Below are 21,060 nucleotides of genomic sequence, written 5' to 3'. Positions count from 1 at the left end.
GGGAGGTCATTGTAATGCATGTCAGTCCTATTTTGGTTGATTGATCTCAGTGATACTTAGTTGAGAGATCAGTTTATGTAGACTTCCAGATGATGAAGGGACTCAATTAACAGAATGGTTCATGTGTTTGATTTTGCTCCATTAAATTGTGTATCATTTGATGTTTGAGGTAACAAACCATGACTCATGTACTAAAAAAAAAATTTACCTTCTGATGGAAATGCTTTAAACAAAAAAGGCACACACACACATAGAATCAGATTAAACATCAAGAGTCCCTACTTGATTGCCTTACATGCCATTAGTTTAATTACACACAATAGATGGCATAACCACATAGCAAATTTTACTAAGGGGCCCTAGACTAATTACATTCATAAAATGTGGTTACATGTGGCAATCAACAAATGTTACAACTTGTAATTAACTTGATTATCTTCCATGCCTTTTCTTAGTTGTACATACAAAAGGGCATAAACACATAACCACATTATAAGGAGTCCCTATAACTATTACCTGCACAAAATGTGGTTCAAAATGGCAATCTGTATTGCTGCATTCAGTCTGCATCCACTTCATTCCTTCCTTCTTCATTTCCTGCTTCTTGTTCTGCATTTGTGTCATTTGGTCGATCTGATGGCCTGAACCTTTCACTAAGATAGTGGATTGCCTCCTCTAAAATATGCTTGTCCACTGCAACATTTCTGGGCAAAATTGGTGAAAAGTGGGGCGGGAAATCTTTTCCCCCAAAAACTTTTGGCAGACTTATTAAAAGCAAACCAAGGAATAATGGGACCCAATTTTCTCTCTCCTCAAACTAATCACATGCACTTATGTTATTTAATCACTCTTTCCATTTTTTTCTTGGGAAATGTGCACACCCCTTTGTTGCACTTAACGTGTGACGGAGGTAGTATGTTAAATTGTTAAGAGAAGGTGGTAATGCAATTATTGTAGTTAATAATAAATCAACCAAGGGTTTTTATAAAGATAATATCTAAATTAGGCTAGTTACATTTTTTTTTGAAGACAAATTAGGTTAATATCTTAATTAACCTAGCTTGCTAGACAATTATGGAATAAAACAATTAAGAAACAGATTGAGGGAGTAGAAAAGATAGGGGGCTCATTTGAGGGGGGGGGGGGAATAAGCGAAATCCCTCAAATAAGTCCCATGAGGCTTGATCCCTAGAGCTCAAGGATACGAGGTGGGAGCAATGCCACTACTCCAAAGCCCACACCTCAACCTAAGCTATGCGTAATTATTTGTTGAATGAATGCGTGAATGTTTATGGTTCAATTGTTTCTCTGTGTAAGAAAAGCGCAACTCTTATAATGAATGTCAATTCATTTTCTGTGCCATAAAGTTAACTTAATATTTGTTTAAATTTGTCCAAGTCTTGCTAGTCTCTTTGAAGCAGTTTAAGCTACAATCAACTAATGTAAAATCCATGTCTATGATTCAATGTCAAGCCATTATATAAACAGGAATTATCATGCACATTTCTCAGCAAACAACTTCATTCAATCTACAATAAAATACAGTAATTCAAACTATCTTTAAAGGCAATATCCTACTACCTCCGGTCCAATTTACTCGCAACAAAGGAATATTTTATGTCTCACAAATGATACCCCTTTGTTGCGAGTAAATTGGACCGGAGGAAGTATTAAGAATTCTGTAATCTCTATAAATAAGACTCATTTGCAGACATTAAACCCAAATAATTCATATTATTCAGTAGTCAAAAGCTTAAAATGGCAAAAACTATGCAGATCCTAACCCCACTATTTTTATCCATCTCAATACTAATCATCCTGATCCAAGTCACACCTGCTAAAGCAAAGTGTAACCAGACAGAATTCATAAACGAGGTCCTAGAAGGGCATAATGCTGCCAGACAAGCAGTGGGGGTGTCGCCTCTGAAGTGGGAAAATTTGCTTGCTAAATATGCCAAGATATACTCAAGGTAGAGGCGACAAGACTGTAAACTGATTTATTCTTTAGGTTCATTCGGGGAAAATCTATTATGGGGTTCAGGGAAACGGTGGATGGCAAAGGATGCAATCGCAACATGGGTGGCAGAGAAGCAATGGTATAACTACGATAACAACAACTGTAGCAGTGGATATGTCTGTGGGCACTACACCCAAGTTGTATGGAAGCAAACCAAAATGGCTGGATGCTCCAAGATAATATGTGACAGCGGGAATTCATTCATTACCTGCGAGCATGGGCGGACCCACGTGAGGACAAGTGGGACCATTGTCCCCCCACTTTCAAAAACAAAATCAGAATTTTTTTTTTTTTTTTTTTAAAAAAAGAAAGAAATCAATCAGCAAGTACATCACGTGGGCTAAAAGAAAGAAGAAAATAAAAAAATGGAGGAAAAAAAGGGAGGAAAGAGAAAAGTTTGAATATTGAAAAACCTAAGAGAGAGAAAGTAGATCTTGCATCACCAAGTGACCAAGGCACCGACCACCGAGGCAGCGACTACCGGAATTTCCGCCGCCACCGCGCCCCTACAGTCCAGCCCCGCTACTCCGACAGGCGGCAGCCCACACAGCAGGTTATTTTTTTTCTAATTTTTATCATAGATTATAAAAAAATTAAAGAATTGGTTTATGAGTAATTGTGTTTATGTAATCATATTTTTGAATTAATTTGTGATTTAGTTTATTTGTTATTAGTTTGTGAATTGAATTGTGATTTTGTGAATTATTTGGTGAATATGGTGAATGGAAGATTGAAACTTTGAAAGTAGACAAGTAGTTTGTGATTTTGTGAATTTAATTAATACTTCCTCTGTTTTTATTTACTTGCAACACTTCTCTTTTCACGCTTGTCGATGCATTATTTCAATCGTTTATATCTTTAATTATTAAATATGTAAAAATTGTAAATGTTAGATATTAAAATAATATAAACCGAGACGAATCTAACAAGATCCCACATGACTATATTTTTTCTTAGCTATAAATCGTCAAAGCTAGTCAAAGTAGAGTACATAAATAGTGTAAAAGTCAAACTGTTCCAAGTATAAGAAAACAAAGGAAGTATGTAAATTAGTTTGTAACTTTGTGTATTGAATTAGTTTGTGATTTGGTTTTTTAGATTTTGGATGCTTATTGTTAAAAAAAATGATTATTGAATATTGAAACTTAATTTTTAAATGAATTAGGATATGTCAAGTTCTTCAAGCAAGTTTAGGACAATGGGAAAACAAGTGGATCTTCGTCAAATGTTATTTAAAAATTTGAAATCACAATATAATTCTTGTTCTTCACCCACACAAAGTGAGACACCTCATAATCATTATATGCAAAATGAAAGCATTAGTATTGAACCAATTGATATGGATGAACCAATTGATGTGAATGATGTGGATGAACCAATTGACGTGAATGATGTCGATGACCAATTGATGTGAATGATGTGGATGGACCAATTGATGTGAATGATGTGAATGAAGAATTTGATGTGGATATAGAAATGGGAGATTCAAGTACTAGTAATGAATCGTTTGAGGTAGAGGAAGAGGAGGAAGAAGAGGAATTGGCTTATGATGTTGAACCTTCTTCCTCATGATCCGGGACTAAGAATGGACATAATGGACTATCCCCCAATTCAAAGAAATCCGGTGAGGAGAGCCTACATTCTTAAAAAACCTTGTCAACCAAAAAATCATAATTTCCCTCAAAGACAATGCTCCGAAAAACGTCGTTTTAGTGTGAAGTGGTTTAATAAAAGAAATTGGCTTGAATATAGTATTTCAAAATATGTCGCATTTTGTTTTGTATGTTACTTGTTCAAGCATGAAGTTGAAAATAATTATGACGGTGATGCATTTGTTAATGGAGGATTTAGAGCATGGAATAAACCGGAGAGGTTTGATAAGCATGTTGGTGGAGTGAATAGTGCTCATAATGTTGCTTATGAGAAGTATGTGAATCTAAGAGAGAGGGAAAAAAAATCAATTGTCAAAATATTTGACAATGCAAGTGAAGCACAAATTCAAAAATATCATATTCGTTTGAAAGCATGATTAACATGTTTGAGATTTCTTTTGGGGCAAGGTTTGGCATTTTGTGGGCATCTTGAAAGTGAGGAGTCATACAATCGGGGTAATTTCCTTGAACTTTTGAAATGGCTAAGGGGAAAAGTGGAGGAAGTTAAAAATCATACTCTAGAAAATGCTCCTAAAAATTATGTATTGACTTTTCCTAAGATTCAAAAAGACATTATAACTTGTTGTGCCAAAGAAACAACTAGGCGTATAATAGAAGAGGTTGGTGATGATTACTTTGCAATATTGGCGGATGATTCAAGTGATGTGTCCCAAAAAGAACAATTAGCTCTTGTTTTGCGTTTTGTTGATAGAAAAAGTGGAGCGGTAATGGAAAGATTTTTAGGCATTGTTCATGTTGGTGATACTATCGCTTCTTCTTTAAAAAATGCAATAATCTCTTTGCTTATGGAACACAACTCGATTCCATCAATGATTAGAGGTCAAGGATATGATGGGGCTAGTAACATGAAAGGTGAAATAAATGTGCTTAAGACTTTGATTATGAATGGCATTCCTAGAGCTTATTACATTCATTGTTTTGCACATCAACTTCAATTGACTCTTGTTGTCGTTGCTAAAAAAAATGATAATTGTGGTTGGGTGTTTGAAATTACTACAAACTTGTTGAATGTAATTGGGGCTTCTTGTAAAAGAAGAGAAATGATTTGAAAAAGTCAAGCTCAAAAGGTTGCTCAAGCATTAGAAATGAGGGAAATTGATAGTGGTTCGGGATTAAATCAAGAAGTTGGTTTGAAAAGATCTGGAGATACATGTTGGGGATCTTATTCCAAATGTGTTCTTAACATTATCTCCTTGTTTTCTGCAATTGTCGAGGTACTTATGCACATTGGCAAACATGGTTTATCGGAGAATAATTTCAAAGCTCAAACTGTGTTGGGTTCGTTAGAATCATTTGATTTTATTTTCATGGCTCACTTGATGTTGACTATTTTTGGATACACTAATGATTTGTGTATTGATTTGCAAAGAAAAGAACAAGATATTGTTAATGTCATTAGACTTGTTTCTTTCATGGCTCACTTGATGTTGACTATTTTTGGATACACTAATGATTTGTGCATTGATTTGCAAAGAAAAGAACAAGATATTGTTAATGTCATTAGACTTGTTTCTTCTACAACAAAAGTGTTATAAATAAGGGAACAAGGTTGGGATATTCTCTTTTAAAAAGTAACTCCATTTTGTAATAAACACAAAATTGATGTTCCTAATATAGAGGCTAATTATGTTCCACATGGAAGATCAAGACGTTTTGTTGAGAAAGCTACAAATGAACATCATTTTCGTGTTGGAATTATTTTATTGGAAGTGATTGATTTGCATCTTCAAGAACTTGATAATCGGTTTAATGAGAAGAACAAGGAGCTACTTACTTGCTTGGCTAACTTAAGTCCTATGGATAATTTTTCATCATTTGACAAAGAAAAGGTACAAAAGCTAACCTCTTATATAAAAGATACTTGTCTTATTGTTATTATATACTACCTCTGTTTCATATTATTTGCAACGATTAGACATTTTTTCTCTCTACTTTATGTCAAATCGTTGCAAATAATATGTAACGGAGGTAGTATTAATACTTGTTTTATTGTTATTATATTTTAATACTTGTCCTTTTTTTTTTACAAGGTGCTTAAACTTGCTTCTTTGTACCCCAAAGACTTTTCACATAATGAGTTGTTGAGTGTTGATGATCAACTTGAAGTGTTCAAGCAAGTCATGTTAGATGATGAAAATTTTCTAGATTTGCATGACATTAATTCTCTTTCAAAGATGCTTGTAAAAAACAAGTTGCATGAGACTTATCCTCTTATTCATTTGCTTATCAAGTTAATGTTGATTCTTCCTGTTACTACGGCAAGTGTTGAAAAAGTCTTTTCGGCAATGACATATATCAAAAATAAATTGAGAAATAGTATGGGTGATTAACTTATGAATTATTGTTTGGTTACTTTCATTGAGAAAGAAGTGTGTTTGCAAGTCCCCGATGAAGATATTATTGATCTATTTCAAAGAATGAAGACTCGGAGGATATTTTAGTAGTATGTAACCGAATTGTATTATTCAATGGATTTTGGGATTATAACTTTTTAGTATTAAACAAGTATGTACCAAAATTATTTGTATTGTGTACCCGTTTTTTTAAAACAGGTTGATGTTAGTTGAATTATCGAAATTGTCCCCCTTTTGTCAAGTTTCTAAGTCTGCCGCTGCGAAGATCCGCTTGTTTTCCCATAGTCCTAACTTGCTTATAGAACTTGGCATATCCTAATTCATTTAAAAATTAAGTTTCAATATTCAATAATTATTTTTTTTTAACAATAAGCATCCAAAATCTAAAAAAAAATTCACAAACTAATTCAATACACAAAGTTACAAACTAATTTACATATTAATTAAATTCACAAAATCACAAACTACTTGTCTACTTTCAAAATTTCAATCTTCCATTCACCATACTCACCAAATAATTCACAAAATCACAATTCAATTCACAAACTAATAACAAATAAACTAAATCACAAATTAATTCAAAAACATGATTACATAAACACAATTACTCATAAACTAATTCTTTAATTTTTTTTATAATCTAAGATAAAAATTAGAAGAAAAAAAAAACTTGCTGTGTGGGCTGCCGTATGCCGGAGCAGCGGGGCTGGACTGTAGGGGCGCAGTGGCGGTGGAAATTCCAACAGTCGCTGCCTCGGTGGGCGGTGCCTTGGTCACTTGGTGGTGCAAGATCTACTTTCTCTCTCTTAGGTTTTTCAATATTCAAACTTTTCTCTTTCCTCCCTTTTTTTCTTTTCTTCTTTCTCTTTAGCCCACGTGATGTACTTGCTGATTAATTTCTTTGTGTTTTTTTTTTAAAAAAAAAAATTCTCTGATTTTTTTTTTGAAAGTGGGGGGACAATGGTCCCCACTTGTCCTCACATGGCTCCGCCCATGCTCGCAGGTAATGAATGAATTCCCGCTGTCACATATTATTTTGGAGCATCCAACCATTTTGGTTTGCTTCCACACAACTTGGGTGTAGTGCCCACAGGCATATCCACTGCTACAACTGTTGTTATCGTAGTTATACCATTGCTTCTCTGCCACGCGACTGCATCCTTTGCCATCCACCGTTTCCCTGAACCCCAGAATAGATTTTCCCCAAATGGACCTAAAGAATGAATCAGTGTACAGTCGTGTCGCCTCTGCCTTTAGTATAGGTACATTTTAGGCTCAAAAGACGTTAAAAAACTAGCACCGTAGCTCACGTGTTACTGCATACATCGACCTGCAAGAGCAAGAGAGTGATAGTTACTTGGATAGCTCATGTTCTGAGCTAAAATTTCCCTAACACCCAGCCATTCACAGGCTTATGGAAAGATATTATCTCATAATTGGCTTGTGATACCAACGGTGAATTTCATCATATGGTTGAATGCAAACAGGGACTTAAGCACACACAAAATTACAAATGCACATAGCATCCCATTCAAGAAGGAAATCGCACAGATTAGAGCAAGAGTAGCACCAAATTAGTATATGTTCATTACTCGGTATGTTATCATACTTTCTTCTGAGGATAAGAGGTGTGATTAGAACCAGAGAAAAGGAGACAATATCCATAGAATACCATGAACCTCACTCTGCAACTCTACAATTTACACACATATAGTAGGCCTAGTAGCCAACAAGCTAAATGCAAAACACTTAAGGTAAGAAATACACTAAAGAAAAGGACACAAGTCTACATGGACCAACTTCTAATTAGCATCCATGCGGTTAGAAATCCCACATTCCCACTATATTATTGGTCTTGGGTCAGCTTTGAAGGGCATTTAGAGTACTTACAATTCCCAGTGCTATAAGTTGGCCGTGAGATATGAAGATTCTTGCTGCTTCAGGCTGTCAGCAACATGTTTTACAACACCAGTACCAGCATTGTGAAACCATTCGTTTTTTTTTTTATTTATTTATTTTTTTAATTTCAGGTTCCTTCCCTTCAGCCTTCACGTACCTGTTTCATCACATATGCATCTTTAAGTCTCTTGGAGAGCTGCTGAGCATTAATTTCTAATAAAGGTGTACGTGTACCATTAAATGCTGTCATTTTTTCAGTTTTCTTCCCTTTCATCTTCACGTTCCTGATTAATCACATACGCAAATTTAAGAAAATATTGAACTCTCTTGCTGGTCAGTAATGTTGAAAAAAGGTGAGTTTGGATTGTCTGAGAAGGCCTCCACAACTTAAGACAGTATTTAATTCTATTTCTGATTGATAATCTCTAGAAGAGGTGTAGTTTTGGCTGTCTGAGAGGGCCTCTATACAGTATACACCTCTTCTAGACTAAAAGAGTCATATGTGATAAACGGTCCATAAGGCAAATTCCCCTATCTCTACCTTATAAAAATTTGAGATAACTCTTATGAATAGTATTTTGACAATTATACCCTCAAAAATGTTTATTTACTTATTTGACCTCATTAATGTAAATTGCCTCTTTTTTGAACTATTAAGAATAGTGTGTGTGCGCGCGCGCGTTAGCCGCCCTAGTATTATGAAAATTGTCATACTAGCCACACTAATCCCTAAAGAGCACAAAAGTAATTACTAGGATAGATTTCAGCTATGCAATTAACATAATCTCAAACACACACATCATGTATCCTCTGCCCCCTATTCATGGAAATGTACCAAAGCAATCGAAGCCTTCCATTAAAGTATGGAAAACATCTCTGCCATTGCAGACATGAGATTTGCACTTTGCTCCCTAACCCCTTACAATAAAAAAATGTCAAGCAATTTATAACAATATGATAGTGTATCAAAGACTCTTTTATGCAGTTAACATTTGTTTTCTAATTCAATATCTATGACAATTGACCAAGGCAAGCAATGTCCCTATAGCATAAGCAACTTTCTTAATGATATGCTTGACACACATTCAGCCTTCACATGAAATTGAATCTATGCAGTAAAACAAACTACAGCATAAGCTGCTAAGGAACTATCGAAAACATGAACATATGATACAGAACAGAAATACAAAATTGGCTAGCTTTCAAGAGGACTGACCTGATTCCTCCCTCTTACTCCAAGATGTGGACTAGCTAGTGTAATAAAATTTATAGGTTCCAATCCAGCAATTAAACCATGCTTTGTTGAGCGGCCTGCTATTGAAGCATCATTTAGATCTCCATCAGCCAAGTTATTTGGTGTGTAAAGGACAGCTACCGCATATCGAGCAAACAAGCCACCAAGAGAATGGGCTAAAAAGGAAATTTTCTTTAGACACTCTGTTAAGCATAATGAACTAGTTTCAAGGAAAATACTTATGAAAAACTATAAACATAGCAAGAGATGTATTCAAAGCTCACCTCCTCAGCCAAACGTTTCCCAGCCCCATCAATACCGCCAAAGGTTTTAGTGAAGGTATTTGATGAACTTGCTGAAGATATTAGAAAGAGAAAGAGCAGTTTAAGCATTCGAACTAAGAATAATAAATAATAACAAATGGACTCCAAAAAACAAACTATTTGACCACAGCACCTATAAAAAATTATCGGGGATTTGTTTAAATGAAAATGTTAAAATCGAAGATTGCTCCATAAAATAATGTAAAATAAAATCAGAGAACAAGTTTGACAAAGGATGACAACACTGAAGCGACTAGGGTATTACAGACGCATAAAGCATGTTTTTTTAACAGCAAACGACTACTTAATATTCTTTGACAAACTGAAGTGGCACATCACATTCTAATTAAAGAAATTCTCTTCATATTTGCATCCTAGCAGATCCTTCTAGTACTTTGTAAATCCCAACATAGAAATTATACAATCACAAGGACAAGCAATGCAGTAGGGTACATCAAACATAATATTTGTGCTATGCCTAATTAAAATTGTACCTCCAATACACCTAGCCAAGATGCACTTATAGCAATTATCCCAAAACTAGAAGAGAGTAAAGATTTAAGAGACTCTTCACCGTTCACAATAAAGTACATTTCAACCAAAAAAAAAAAAAAATAATAATAAAGTGGCATGCTAGGTAAGAGAAGAAGATAAACACACCATAAATCAAGAAATTTCTTCCCAATTGCTTCTTCAATTCCGCTTCAAAATATGTCCAATCACTTGGGCTGCTCTAAGAACAAAAGTAGAACGTCATCCTAAGAGGTTGGTAGCTAAGCTAAAATTTTATCATGAATCATACTTCCTCCGTTTTTTTATTATTGCACCATATGGGTTGGGTATAAATATTTTGGTAGTGGAAAAAAGTAAGAGAGAGAAAGGTAAAAATACAAAATTGCCCATGTGATATATTGATAAACTAAAAAGTAAGTATGAAAATGCAAGGATATGTTGGGTATTTGTAGTGTGAACACAAATAATTTTTTTCCAAAAGAGGAAATGGTGCAATATTTGTGAAACTTCCTAAAAAGGCAAGTGGTGCAATAATAAAAGAACGGAGGAAGTATAAACAAAAATTCCCACTATATAACAAATTTGTAGTTCGAAGAAACTAGATTAAGGAACAGATTCACATTCTTGATTGCTAAGCCGCACCACAAGGATAGAAGTACAACATTATCTAAGCATGAACTTCTTGATCATTAAGACGGTAGAATCAGAGTCAAGCATACGTGTATGTCATACCTAATGAATGTAAGAATCATAGAAAAATTATCTATTTGCATAGAAACCTTTTTTTTTTTAAGAATATTTTCATGGAAACCTAAAAACTAGCAAATTGTCACATTATTGAGACTTAAGGACAGATGCTCAAAGTTATTTAAAAAAATAAAAATTAAAATTAAAAAAAAAAAGTCAAAATCGCAAAGTTTAAACCTCCTTAAATATTTAAAAGATTCCAATAACATATACCTAGCCATGATGCCATGAACAAGTACAAGAAGATGATCAGGCCCGCGTTCTCCATTGACGACTGAAGACGGTTTATTTCCAGCTGTAGTACTCATTGCATGAGACTTAAACCTTTGATTTTGCCAGCTATCATTCACCCTGAAAACATAATCTTGATCAATAAGCCAAAGCTTTGAAAGACCAAGGAGACAAAGAGGATAAGGTTTATTACACTTAATTTCAACTTCATGATTTTCTAAGATGAGCAATTCCAGCATTTAGATACAGATCAAAACATGCAAAATTGATCCTTCAAGATATTTCAATATTGTAATAGCTATCATCAAGACAGTAAAATTTTAAATTATGCTCTTCATATCTCCTTATAGCAAAATAAATGATAGAATCATCAACAAAACAACTGTGTTGAGTTGATTTAACAATAATCTCTGAGCTTCCATTACAGATTTACAGACATCAGTATTATCATCAATAGCTGCTATTCTCTCTTAATAGGAGTGCAGATTCATTACAAAAAATAGTAAAACCAATATCAACGTCCCAAGTTTAAAAATATAAAGACTAGAGCTAAAGAACCCGAAGAACATCAAGCTTCAAGGATCTAACTGGATCAAAAATACATGCTTTATATGCTTGACTGGATCAAAATATGCTTTATCTTCCCCTTTTTACTCAGTGGAAATGCATCACTCCTGAAAAAATCTTTCATAGCAAGATAGTAACACTTAAAAATATGACGCTTCCCCCTCATACATGAGATAAAATCCACTACAAAATAGTAATCCGATACTCAACAAAGGCTAGATTTCTAATTTGGTAGAGAATCACAAAAGGAAAATGATGTTAGTGGAATTCAACCTAGGTCTTGAAAACCACATCCCTAGACTTTAAATCAGGACATTGGTAGTTGACGAAGAGATATGATGTATTCAGGCATAACAGCAGTAAGCAGTTGCAAAGAGTCATACGCCAAGAAACATGAACGTATTGTACAGAAAAAAAATTGACAATCTTAATTTGTTTATAAATTGGATATGAAAGCTTAATTTGTCAGAAAACTTCCCCTACACCATATGTCCATAGACACAATCTTATAGTTGCTATACAATTTACCCCAAAAATGACCTAGTAACAGTATTAAGAAAATTTCACCTTAGTGCCTGATTGAATCTAAACAACTCGTTTTAGACAAGACCAGATTTAAACACATACAAGCCTAGCAAGGCATTGTAATGGCCCTTCTCGATTTCCTCCTCTTTCACCTGATGCAACAAGAGTGACTCAATGATAAAATCTTCCCAATCAATAGTATCATGACCTTTCTTCCTCTTCTTTCGGCTACTAACATTTTCTACAGTGCTTATATCATCACTACTACATGATTGAGCATCCAACCCATTATGCAGGAAAGCATTACTGGATGTAACAATCGGGGGATTGATAATGCTATTGATGCGCCTCTTAGCCTCTCTTATCTTTTCCCGCCTCTTTTTTACTGCATTACAACCACGAATATAAGACGGTGGAAGCACATCCAATCCAACATCTTTCTTCAACAACTGCTCCATCAAAAGCTTTTCACACATATCTGACCTCCCACTCCACCACTCATCAAAAAGTTCAACATCTAATCCACCTAGTCTATCTCCATAGTCAACTGTATCATTCTTATTCGTTAAATTACGATTCAAAAACTCAGCCTTGAACTTTGAGTAAACTTTAGCCAATTCTCCATGTGAAACCTTCAAATTCTCCAATCCTTCTGTTCCATTTAAACATCTCAAGCCATTATCAACAGCACTATCACCACCATCAATCCCTTTATACTCAACTTCCTTACTCAAACACTCCTCAACTACATCACCCAAATCAAACCCCGGACTCCCATCTGAAAACTTTGATTTCTCTCTACCTCGATCCTCCATCGACTTCATCTCCATATACTTCAATACAAAAGGAGCATTCTTCACAATATTCTTAACATTCACATCACTCCCCCAAGGCAAATTTTGTGCAACCTCCACCATTGCTTCCAAAAGCTCCTTATACCTCAACTTACAAGTCCTAATCGCCACATTCATCTCCTTCGCCACATCCTCAATCCGAACCTCAACCCCATTCACCGCCCCCACAAAAACCAACACCGCCACAGCAACAGGCCCCGGCCTCCGGCCCGTACTCAAAAACCACTTAATAGCACATTGTATCACAAAAATCCCCTGTTTCACCATCAAATCAATCTTCTCCTCCTCAACCCCACTAAAGCCAGAAAACCCTTTAATCATCTTCTCCAACAAACCAACCAAATCAAATTCCTTCAACTCTAACCCTAAAAAACCAACTACCCTGTTCACCATTTTCCCCATTTCATACAATTCACAACCCACAGCCCCAATAACCTCAGAAATTGGCAATGCTTTATTATCCTGACGCATAACAATATAACAACAAGCACCAACAAGAACAGAAAACCAATTACCTAATCCAAATTCACCATCAGTTACCTTATTAATCATGGATTTGACTTCCCGGGTTCGGATATCGCCGAAGCTGAGACGAAATGTGATGTCCTCAATCATCTGATTTGATTCATAGAGCTTTCTTTCCTTGTAAGAGTAATCGGTACCGGTACCGGAAGTTCCAACACGAACAAAGGTGCCTTGAGGGCCGGAAACACCGCCGAATGTATGCTGGTAATCGTCAAAATCTTGGACAATACCGCAAGATGAGCATACTGTGCCTCCGGTGACAGAATCGGTAACGAGTGCCTTGGATTTGCAGCTTCGGCAAGCTGCCATTGATGGAGAATTGAGGTGAGACGTGAGAGAGTGTCTTTTAGGGGTTTTTTTATTTACGCTGAATTTGAGAATTTATAGGTTTTGAGTTTCTAACACTTATGAATAAAACGATGTCGCTTTATAACCCACCCGAAAAGTCATCTTGCGGAAGAGGGGGGGATCATATCTATATCTATCTATATCTATATCTATATCTATACTCTATACTTATTATTTAAAAACACAAACCATCATTCTCATAATGCCACATGTAAATATATTTTTCACCAATGTCACATGTCATCTCATTTAACCTTTCTCGTATTTAAAAAATACACTAGCTTTAATTCAATATATGAATGAATGTTTGGTTCACTTTCCCCCGACTTATTATCTTCTACAATTACATTTAATTTTAACTCGTTTTTCTCCTTTATAAACTATTCATTTTTCAATAAAAAACCTATTATAAAATAAAAATATTATATTATATTTATAAACAATCCGTGCATTGTACGGGCCAAAAGGCTAGTTTTTTTAAACAAAACAATTACTTTTTTTTGGACCACTTAAAGTGTGATATGTGGAATTAGAAGAAAAAAAAAAAAAAGGAGTTAGCATTTCCAATGGTCATTTGGGACCTTTAAAAGTAAATGTGTATGAAAGTTAGGATCTTTCAGGAATAACGCAGACTGCGGAGTTGAGACTTTTAAAAATAAATCGTCTAAATTTGGGATTTTTAAATCTAATTTTCACTATTTATATTTCGTATAGGAGTAAAATACTTAGAAGTATACATATACTTAGGGCATGTTCACTTCAGCTTAATTTCAGTCCAAACCAGTTCAGCTCTAATCAGTTCAGTTCAGCTCAGCTCTTAGTTTCCTTCTCTCATAAAATATTCATTTTAGCTCAATTCAGTTCAGTTCAGTTCAGTTCAGCTCCAATCAGTTCAGTTTAGTTCATTTCAGTAAATGTAAACAGACCCTTAAACTCTAAATTTTTAATCTTAATAAGTAAATCCAATTTAATTAATTTTTATTAAATTATTATGTAATTATATATTATCTTAAACTCTAACTTTTTAACCTTAATAAGTAAATCCAATTTAATTTACTTTTAATTTATTTTTAACCTTAAACGTAACTGGTTTTTTTCTCTCTAAATTTAGAGTTCTTCTCTCACGATCAGTGAGTTCTAGGTTCCTCTTTTTCTTCAACAAATTAAGTTTCAGTTTACAAGATCCTTCCCCATTAATTCACCTTATCTTTTGTTCATTAAAGGGGTTTGATTTCCTCCTTCTTCGTACAAGCTTTCTCACAATAGTTATCATTCCCTATTCTTACTTCCTTTGTGACGGCGAAGCGGCAAGTAAGCAAGTGTCCTATTCTACTTAGTCCTTCACCGAACTTGTGCGATATCCTTTTTACTAGGATAGCGAGTAGTAAGTGGTCTTTGTTTTTTTTTTTTTTCTTTAAGAAGTATTAGCCAAACACAAACTTCGTTCTTCTTGGTACTTAGACGCAAGTTTATGTACTTTCTCTAAGCACAACACCGACTCACCCTAAAATAGAGTACTTTCATCAAAGCTCCCCTTTACTATAGTATGGATTACGACTGTAATAGCTGGGCGTAATTTAAACTTGGCTTATTTTGGGAAACAGTCCTGCCCCTGGTAGGCTCGATGAGCATATTATTTGGGACTGCTCTACTATTGGTTGTTTCTTTGGTTCCTCCCCCCATCGTTATCTGTAGTACAAGATCTTGTTAATCATAGGTGGGTCAAACGAGGACCAATCAAGGTGAAAAAGATTGGTAAGTATTTGTAGACATCTACTTTTGGTCTCTTGTCCCGACAGGAAGTGTTATGACGATAAACCATCTTCGTGTTGGATCAACGTGAAGAATACTTGTGGATACTAATTGAATCCCAAGAACACAAAAATGACTACACTAACCACAAAACAAATGAAATAAGGTCCAATTAACTAAGCCTGATCGTAATTAGGCTTAAGCTCGAGGTTAAAACCTAATTATGGCGGATTTAGAAGTGCCTAGTTTAAAATCAATGTTGCCGCAGAGAAATCCGCGTGCATCTCAATGAGTCTCGCTGGTCTGGCGCACACAACTTATTCAGTTTCGCGCAACACTCAGCGCAACTGTTAGTGATGCGCTTGCGAAAGATTCAGAATTTCATAAAAAGTATAAAATCGAATCTTGCCATAATACCGCGCGCAAGATCATCAGTTGCGCTGCGCATAGCATAGCATTTCAATCACTTGTGCTGGCTGTCGCGCGCAACCCATTCAGATGCGCGCGACACCTACTGCGGCAGAATGCTCAAAACCCTAAATGCACCCATTTCCTATAAATAGAGACTTAATACGAGGCTCAAACAGACAAAAATTAACCTAAAACTGTGGCAGAAACTTTGTGAGCTTGTTTGCTACCAAACCCTCTTGTCCTAAACACTCACCCCTTTTAATACTTGTTATTACGGTGGAGGTTCCTGAACAAGAAGGAGTCCATAAACGTTCTAAACGAAGATATAGCAAAGAGAAGTGGTATCCCGAGCACTTAGATCAAACACCATTATTTTCTTGTTTAAAATAACATTAATTAATTAATTAGTGTTTCTTGATCACATTAAATGAACCTTTTAATTAATTAATTCGACATAGTATCTTGCGTTAAATAAAGTATAGAATTGAAATGGTTGATTGATCACTTAAGCCAAGACGAATCTTGTTTATTTTTTGTCCTTTTCACGAATATTGATTAAATAAGAATAACTACTTTTGCAATGTAATTCCTATGTGATTGACGCGTGTAAATAAAATCAACTAACTTAGTTTTTAGGTATCACGTTGCATGAATTGTTTGGTGACGAAATTGTGATAAAGGAAGAGCTAGTAGAGGTCGTACTAGGGAACGTTATCTTGGTACCCTCGCTTCCGAACTCATCTGGTTCATGTAGACCAATTTGGGCATGGGTAAACTTATTCGTGATAAATATCCCTTGAACTCTACTTGGGAGAAAGGCATGAACGAGGTTTATGAGTTTCCTAAAACTCATTGGCGATTCCTACTTGTTTCTTACAAAAAAGCATGATGATAGGATCAATTCTAGCTCAAGGTCCCCTAAACTGTCAGGAATTCAAATCTTAATACACCATAAGAAGTGTAAAGTCCTAGGCTTTTAAAGGGCCATGGGCATTTAAGGAGAAAGATCCCCCATGATGGGAACACCCTCCTTACAGTATTATGTTGTCCTCTTCTCTGATGACAAGGATGTTCTCGCTATACTTCAGCAACATACTGCAATCATGGAGGGGAGGGTTATTACTTTTCGTAAGGGATATATGGGTCTAGTACTTGATGATATCAATTTCAACATGGCCAAGCTTTGGGTACATGTATAAGGTCTTCCTCTAAGCCATCTCCACCATGAATAGGGGGTGGAAGCTCTTCGCTATGTAGGATCTATTCAATCGATGGATTGCCAAAATGATGATGTTCCTTTAGAGCCGGATCTTTCTCCCTGGTTATTTTCTTCCTACCTCAACGAGTAATACCGTTTGGGTTAATTTTAGGTATGAAGGAAATTTTAAATTCTGCAAAATATGTGGAGGGGCGGGTCATTGTACTTGTCATTGTTTTTACACTACTTATGATGCAAAGAAAAAAAATATTAGCGTGTTATAAGAGGTTTGACTTGGAAGGTTACACTGTTTTATATGGCCCCCCTTCCCAACCTTTTTAGTCTAATATGATCGAAGGCTTACCTGATCAATTTCATCATCGTAGCACAAGGGTGAACCTGCTAGTTTACGATTATGATCCGCCTACTTCTATTGCTTACTCTGGCTTTGCTCATAATGGAGATGACACTAATGACAATCAGTGGTTCATGAAGTCGCCAGTACGCTGCATCGTACAACCGTTTTGCATGAAAGAACGTAATATAGAAAAGTGAAGAACATATAACTATAATGAAAAGAACATACTATTAAAATGTAATGAACATATACCCTTCAGTGAAAAGAAAATATTTACACCAAAAAAGAGTGAAAAGAACATATGGTCATGTTATTTGATTATCTGTATAATGTGCTTTTATTTGTGACATAATACTCATTGCTTATTGTTAATGTTCTTTGAATTTTGTCTCCAAATTATGGTGGGTATATATAAATAATGTTCATTACATAATATTATCATGTTCTTTATTAATATTATAGATGTTCTTTAGATTAAAAAAAAACATAAAACTGGATGTTATTTACAAGACAACTATATGTTCTTTACAAAACAGTTGTATGTTCTTTACAAAACAGTTACATGTTCATTCCGCGTTTTTTGTCTGTACCAAGCATGGTACAGTCGCCTGTACCTTATGTTGCTTACTTTGTCTTTGCTCATAATGGAGATGACACTAATGATGCCTAAGGTTGTAGTAGGGGTGATGATAATACCGATGGAAAAATTAATAAGGATCTTTATGAGGATGGGGGTAATTTTAACTGCGACATTGCAGACGACTTCTACCATACATCAGATCACCATTCTGGTGATTATGATTATGATATTCCCGTGAGTGAAGAGGTCACTGACTCGGGTTTCTTGTGTGAAACTAATCCTCTTTCTCACGGTTTGATTACAGAAATAAATCCACCAAGTTTTGATTCGGGAAACTCCTATGTTTTCGAGCAAGGGGACTACTTAATTCCTAAGGTTGCTACAACACTTTCAACTTCCTTTAGTCTTACAAAGGATAATTAAGAGCCAAACACTATGCTCAATTCAGTGCCACAAATTATACCTGATCTTTTCTCACCCGAGTAAAATCCTATGCAAAGGTTTGTGTGTCATAATGTCTATATTCCACGGTTGGTCTGACGGAAAAAACCAAACTTTGGGGAGTCAATTGGAAGGTTTTGACTTATGATTTAGACTAGAGCCAGACAGCTTAGTCACCACAAATATTCCCCTTGCTCATTCGTACCTTAATCATGTTGAGGAGGCCTTAACTACAGTTGCCTTAAACGTGACATATTGGAAGAAAAGGATGAAGGAAACATGGGTGGCAACGGGGGACATGCCAACATCCTTACTTTATTCAAGGGTTAAGATGCGCCAACGGAGGAATCAAGTTTTGACTCTTAAGGATGATTTCGGCACATGAATTGAGGATCGACAATAGGTTAGGATCTAGTGGTTAATTCAATGATAAAGGTCTTGTTTCCCCAACAAGGAATAGATTCTGCTGCTGACATTGATGCACTTTTGAGGAAGTAGGATATTCCAACTATGCGTGACAGACTGGTTGCTGTCTTAACCAGACCATTTTCTGCAGATGAGGTTCGAAGGGAAGTGTTTAGTTTAAATAGGGATAAAAGTCTGGGTCTAGATGGTTTCACGACGGCCTTTTTCCGGAAACACTGGGATATAGTGGGAAAGTCGGTAATTCTTGCAGCGTAGAGTTTCTTCAACACAGGGTTTATACTCAGGGAGTAGAACCATTCAATTTTGGTTATGATTCCAAAGATTGAAATTCCAGAGGTCACATCAAATCTTAGGCTAATCAGTCTTTGCAATACGGTCTACAAATGCATCTCCAAATGTTTAGTTAATCGTCTAAAGAAAGCTTTGCCGGATCTCATTTCACACTCTCAACATGCTTTTATTACAAGAAGACAAATGACTGATAATATTCTTTTGAGCCACAAGGTGATGGATAAAATTAATAGCAAGGTGTCAGGTGCGGATTATTTGGCGGTAGTCAAGATTGACATGAGTAAGGCCTATGTTAGGGTTAATTGGGTTTTTCTAGAGAGGGAACTACAACACTACGGGTTCCCAAGAACATGGATTCGGATGTTCATACAGTGTATCTCGATGGATTCTTACAAAGTTCTACTAAATGGGGAGACGAGTGTCCAATTCCGGCCTTCTTGTGGTCTACGCCTGGAAGATCCGTTGTCACCCTATCTTTTTTTGTTTTGTATGGATGTACTCTCTAGGATGCTTCAACAAGGTTGTGAAATGAGACTTTTCTATGGTATTAAATTAAAAAAGCGGGGCCTTTGTATTTCACATTTGTTTTTTTTTTTTGCAAATGATGTGTGCCCTCTTATTTTTCAAAGAGTGGGATCGAAGCTGTATGGCCATTTCTGGCATTCTCAACAGGTTTTGCATGGTCTCGGGTCAGCAGCTGAACCTTGCAAAGTCACATTTCAAGGCTAGTCCAAATATCCCGGTTCAAATACAGCATGGATTAGATCATGTTTGGAGATGGATTAGGTTAATCAATTTGGTGTCCATTTAGGGGTACCTATTGACTTGATGTGTCGTAAAGGGGCGTCCTTTCAGTTCATCATTGATAACATTCGGAAAAGAAGCTTTGGGTGGAATGCGATCCCTCTATCCCAACCTCAAAAGATCATCTTGATCAATTCCGTTCTCATTGCTATTACTGGTATTTCAGCAAGGTTGACTCTTTGCTAGCTGGGTTCCTTTGGGCAAACAGAGACCAAAAGGGGATGCACTGGGTAAGTAAAGATAAAGTCAACCTTCCGAAGGGAATGGGGGGTTTAGGGGTCCGAAGCTTGGGTTGCTTCAACGAGGCTTTACTTATGAAGCAGGCGTGGAGATTATTTCACAATCCTTAATTATTACTGGCTAAGGTCTATTCAGCAAGATTTTAATCTCCACTCTTAAAAGGGACTCAGGTTTGGGTGACAAACAGGAACCTATCTGTGGGCATGCGGGGTTTGGCTTGAGCCAGGAATAACTTTATTGGGAGTTGTGGTTGGAAGGTAGGGAATGGAAACTCCATATTGGCGGGTAAGGACAGGTGGATGGAAGGTAAGGTTCTGGTTTTAATTCCAATATCACGCTCCATCAAGCTAAAACTTGGAGGGTGAGTCATTTTTTGGACCATCAACCTCATGACTGGAACCAGGGGCGTCTTATCTTTGCCTTCAAACCCAAGGATGCTTCGGTTATTGCTAGCTTGGAATTACCAGAGCAAGCAGAAGAAGACTACATGTTCTGGAATTTTCACAAGTCAGGAAGATTCACAGTAAAAATGGGGTATATGCATTCTTTAAACGTTTTGCCGTGGGCTCGCAATATGTTGGACAAGTGGATATTTTTAAGGTTCTTTGGTCCCTCAACATTCTTCCTAAGTGGAAACTTTTTACATGAAAACTTCTCTTGAATAAAATAGCTACTAAAAGTAATTTGGGGAGAAGTGGGCTTCAAATTTCTATGGATTGCGACCTTTGTGGGTCGCAGGAGGAAGATTT

At 36.0% G+C, this 21,060-nt stretch overlaps 4 protein-coding genes and 1 long non-coding RNA gene across 5 annotated transcripts; 3 read left to right on the top strand and 2 right to left on the bottom strand.

The window, feature by feature from the left end:
* The first annotated feature begins 2,052 nt into the window (after positions 1-2,052).
* Positions 2,053-3,431, top strand: LOC110692106 (cysteine-rich venom protein-like). The gene is made up of 2 exons (XM_021869090.1): positions 2,053-2,247; positions 3,183-3,431. The coding sequence occupies exons 1-2, from the start codon at positions 2,053-2,055 to the stop codon at positions 3,429-3,431; spliced, it is 444 nt and encodes a 147-aa protein (XP_021724782.1).
* A 62-nt stretch (positions 3,432-3,493) lies between these two features.
* On the top strand, positions 3,494-4,739 carry LOC110692098 (zinc finger MYM-type protein 1-like). The gene is made up of 3 exons (XM_021869084.1): positions 3,494-3,568; positions 3,816-3,943; positions 4,061-4,739. The coding sequence occupies exons 1-3, from the start codon at positions 3,494-3,496 to the stop codon at positions 4,737-4,739; spliced, it is 882 nt and encodes a 293-aa protein (XP_021724776.1).
* Positions 4,740-4,775: 36 nt separating this feature from the next.
* Positions 4,776-6,020, top strand: LOC110692092. Its single transcript, XM_021869077.1, has 3 exons — positions 4,776-5,218; positions 5,333-5,519; positions 5,721-6,020. The coding sequence occupies exons 1-3, from the start codon at positions 4,776-4,778 to the stop codon at positions 6,018-6,020; spliced, it is 930 nt and encodes a 309-aa protein (XP_021724769.1).
* Positions 6,021-6,487: 467 nt separating this feature from the next.
* On the bottom strand, positions 6,488-9,394 carry LOC110691090. Its single transcript, XR_002505198.1, has 3 exons — positions 9,160-9,394; positions 7,935-8,100; positions 6,488-7,374 (listed from the first exon to the last, which is right to left on the bottom strand). It is a non-coding gene; the product is annotated as an uncharacterized LOC110691090 (long non-coding RNA).
* A 2,000-nt stretch (positions 9,395-11,394) lies between these two features.
* LOC110691084 (plant-specific TFIIB-related protein PTF2-like) lies at positions 11,395-13,817 on the bottom strand. The gene has a single exon (XM_021868019.1). The coding sequence runs from the start codon at positions 13,769-13,771 to the stop codon at positions 12,158-12,160; it is 1,614 nt and encodes a 537-aa protein (XP_021723711.1). The 5' UTR covers positions 13,772-13,817; the 3' UTR covers positions 11,395-12,157.
* Between the last annotated feature and the right edge of the window lie 7,243 nt (positions 13,818-21,060).

This window comes from Chenopodium quinoa, unplaced genomic scaffold (genome assembly GCF_001683475.1).
Source record: "Chenopodium quinoa cultivar QQ74 unplaced genomic scaffold, ASM168347v1, whole genome shotgun sequence".
Lineage (NCBI taxonomy): Eukaryota > Viridiplantae > Streptophyta > Magnoliopsida > Caryophyllales > Amaranthaceae > Chenopodium > Chenopodium quinoa.
Note: the sequence above shows the minus strand (reverse complement) of the source record. Positions and strands in the feature narration are given on the sequence as shown.

Bases quoted from the DNA above. Each gene is read 5' to 3' on its own strand.
- LOC110692098 (XM_021869084.1), top strand. From the start codon at position 3,494: ATGGGAGATTCAAGTACTAGTAATGAATCGTTTGAGGTAGAGGAAGAG. The intron at 3,569-3,815 runs GTTGAACCTTCT...TACTTGTTCAAG, and splicing joins AAGAGGAATTGGCTTATGAT to CATGAAGTTGAAAATAATTA. The intron at 3,944-4,060 runs GTATGTGAATCT...AACATGTTTGAG, and splicing joins CATAATGTTGCTTATGAGAA to ATTTCTTTTGGGGCAAGGTT.
- LOC110691084 (XM_021868019.1), bottom strand. From the start codon at position 13,771: ATGGCAGCTTGCCGAAGCTGCAAATCCAAGGCACTCGTTACCGATTCT.
- LOC110692092 (XM_021869077.1), top strand. From the start codon at position 4,776: ATGAGGGAAATTGATAGTGGTTCGGGATTAAATCAAGAAGTTGGTTTG. The intron at 5,219-5,332 runs GTTATAAATAAG...TCCACATGGAAG, and splicing joins GTTTCTTCTACAACAAAAGT to ATCAAGACGTTTTGTTGAGA. The intron at 5,520-5,720 runs GTACAAAAGCTA...TTTTTTTACAAG, and splicing joins CATCATTTGACAAAGAAAAG to GTGCTTAAACTTGCTTCTTT.
- LOC110692106 (XM_021869090.1), top strand. From the start codon at position 2,053: ATGGCAAAGGATGCAATCGCAACATGGGTGGCAGAGAAGCAATGGTAT. The intron at 2,248-3,182 runs GTGAGGACAAGT...TAAATGAATTAG, and splicing joins GCGAGCATGGGCGGACCCAC to GATATGTCAAGTTCTTCAAG.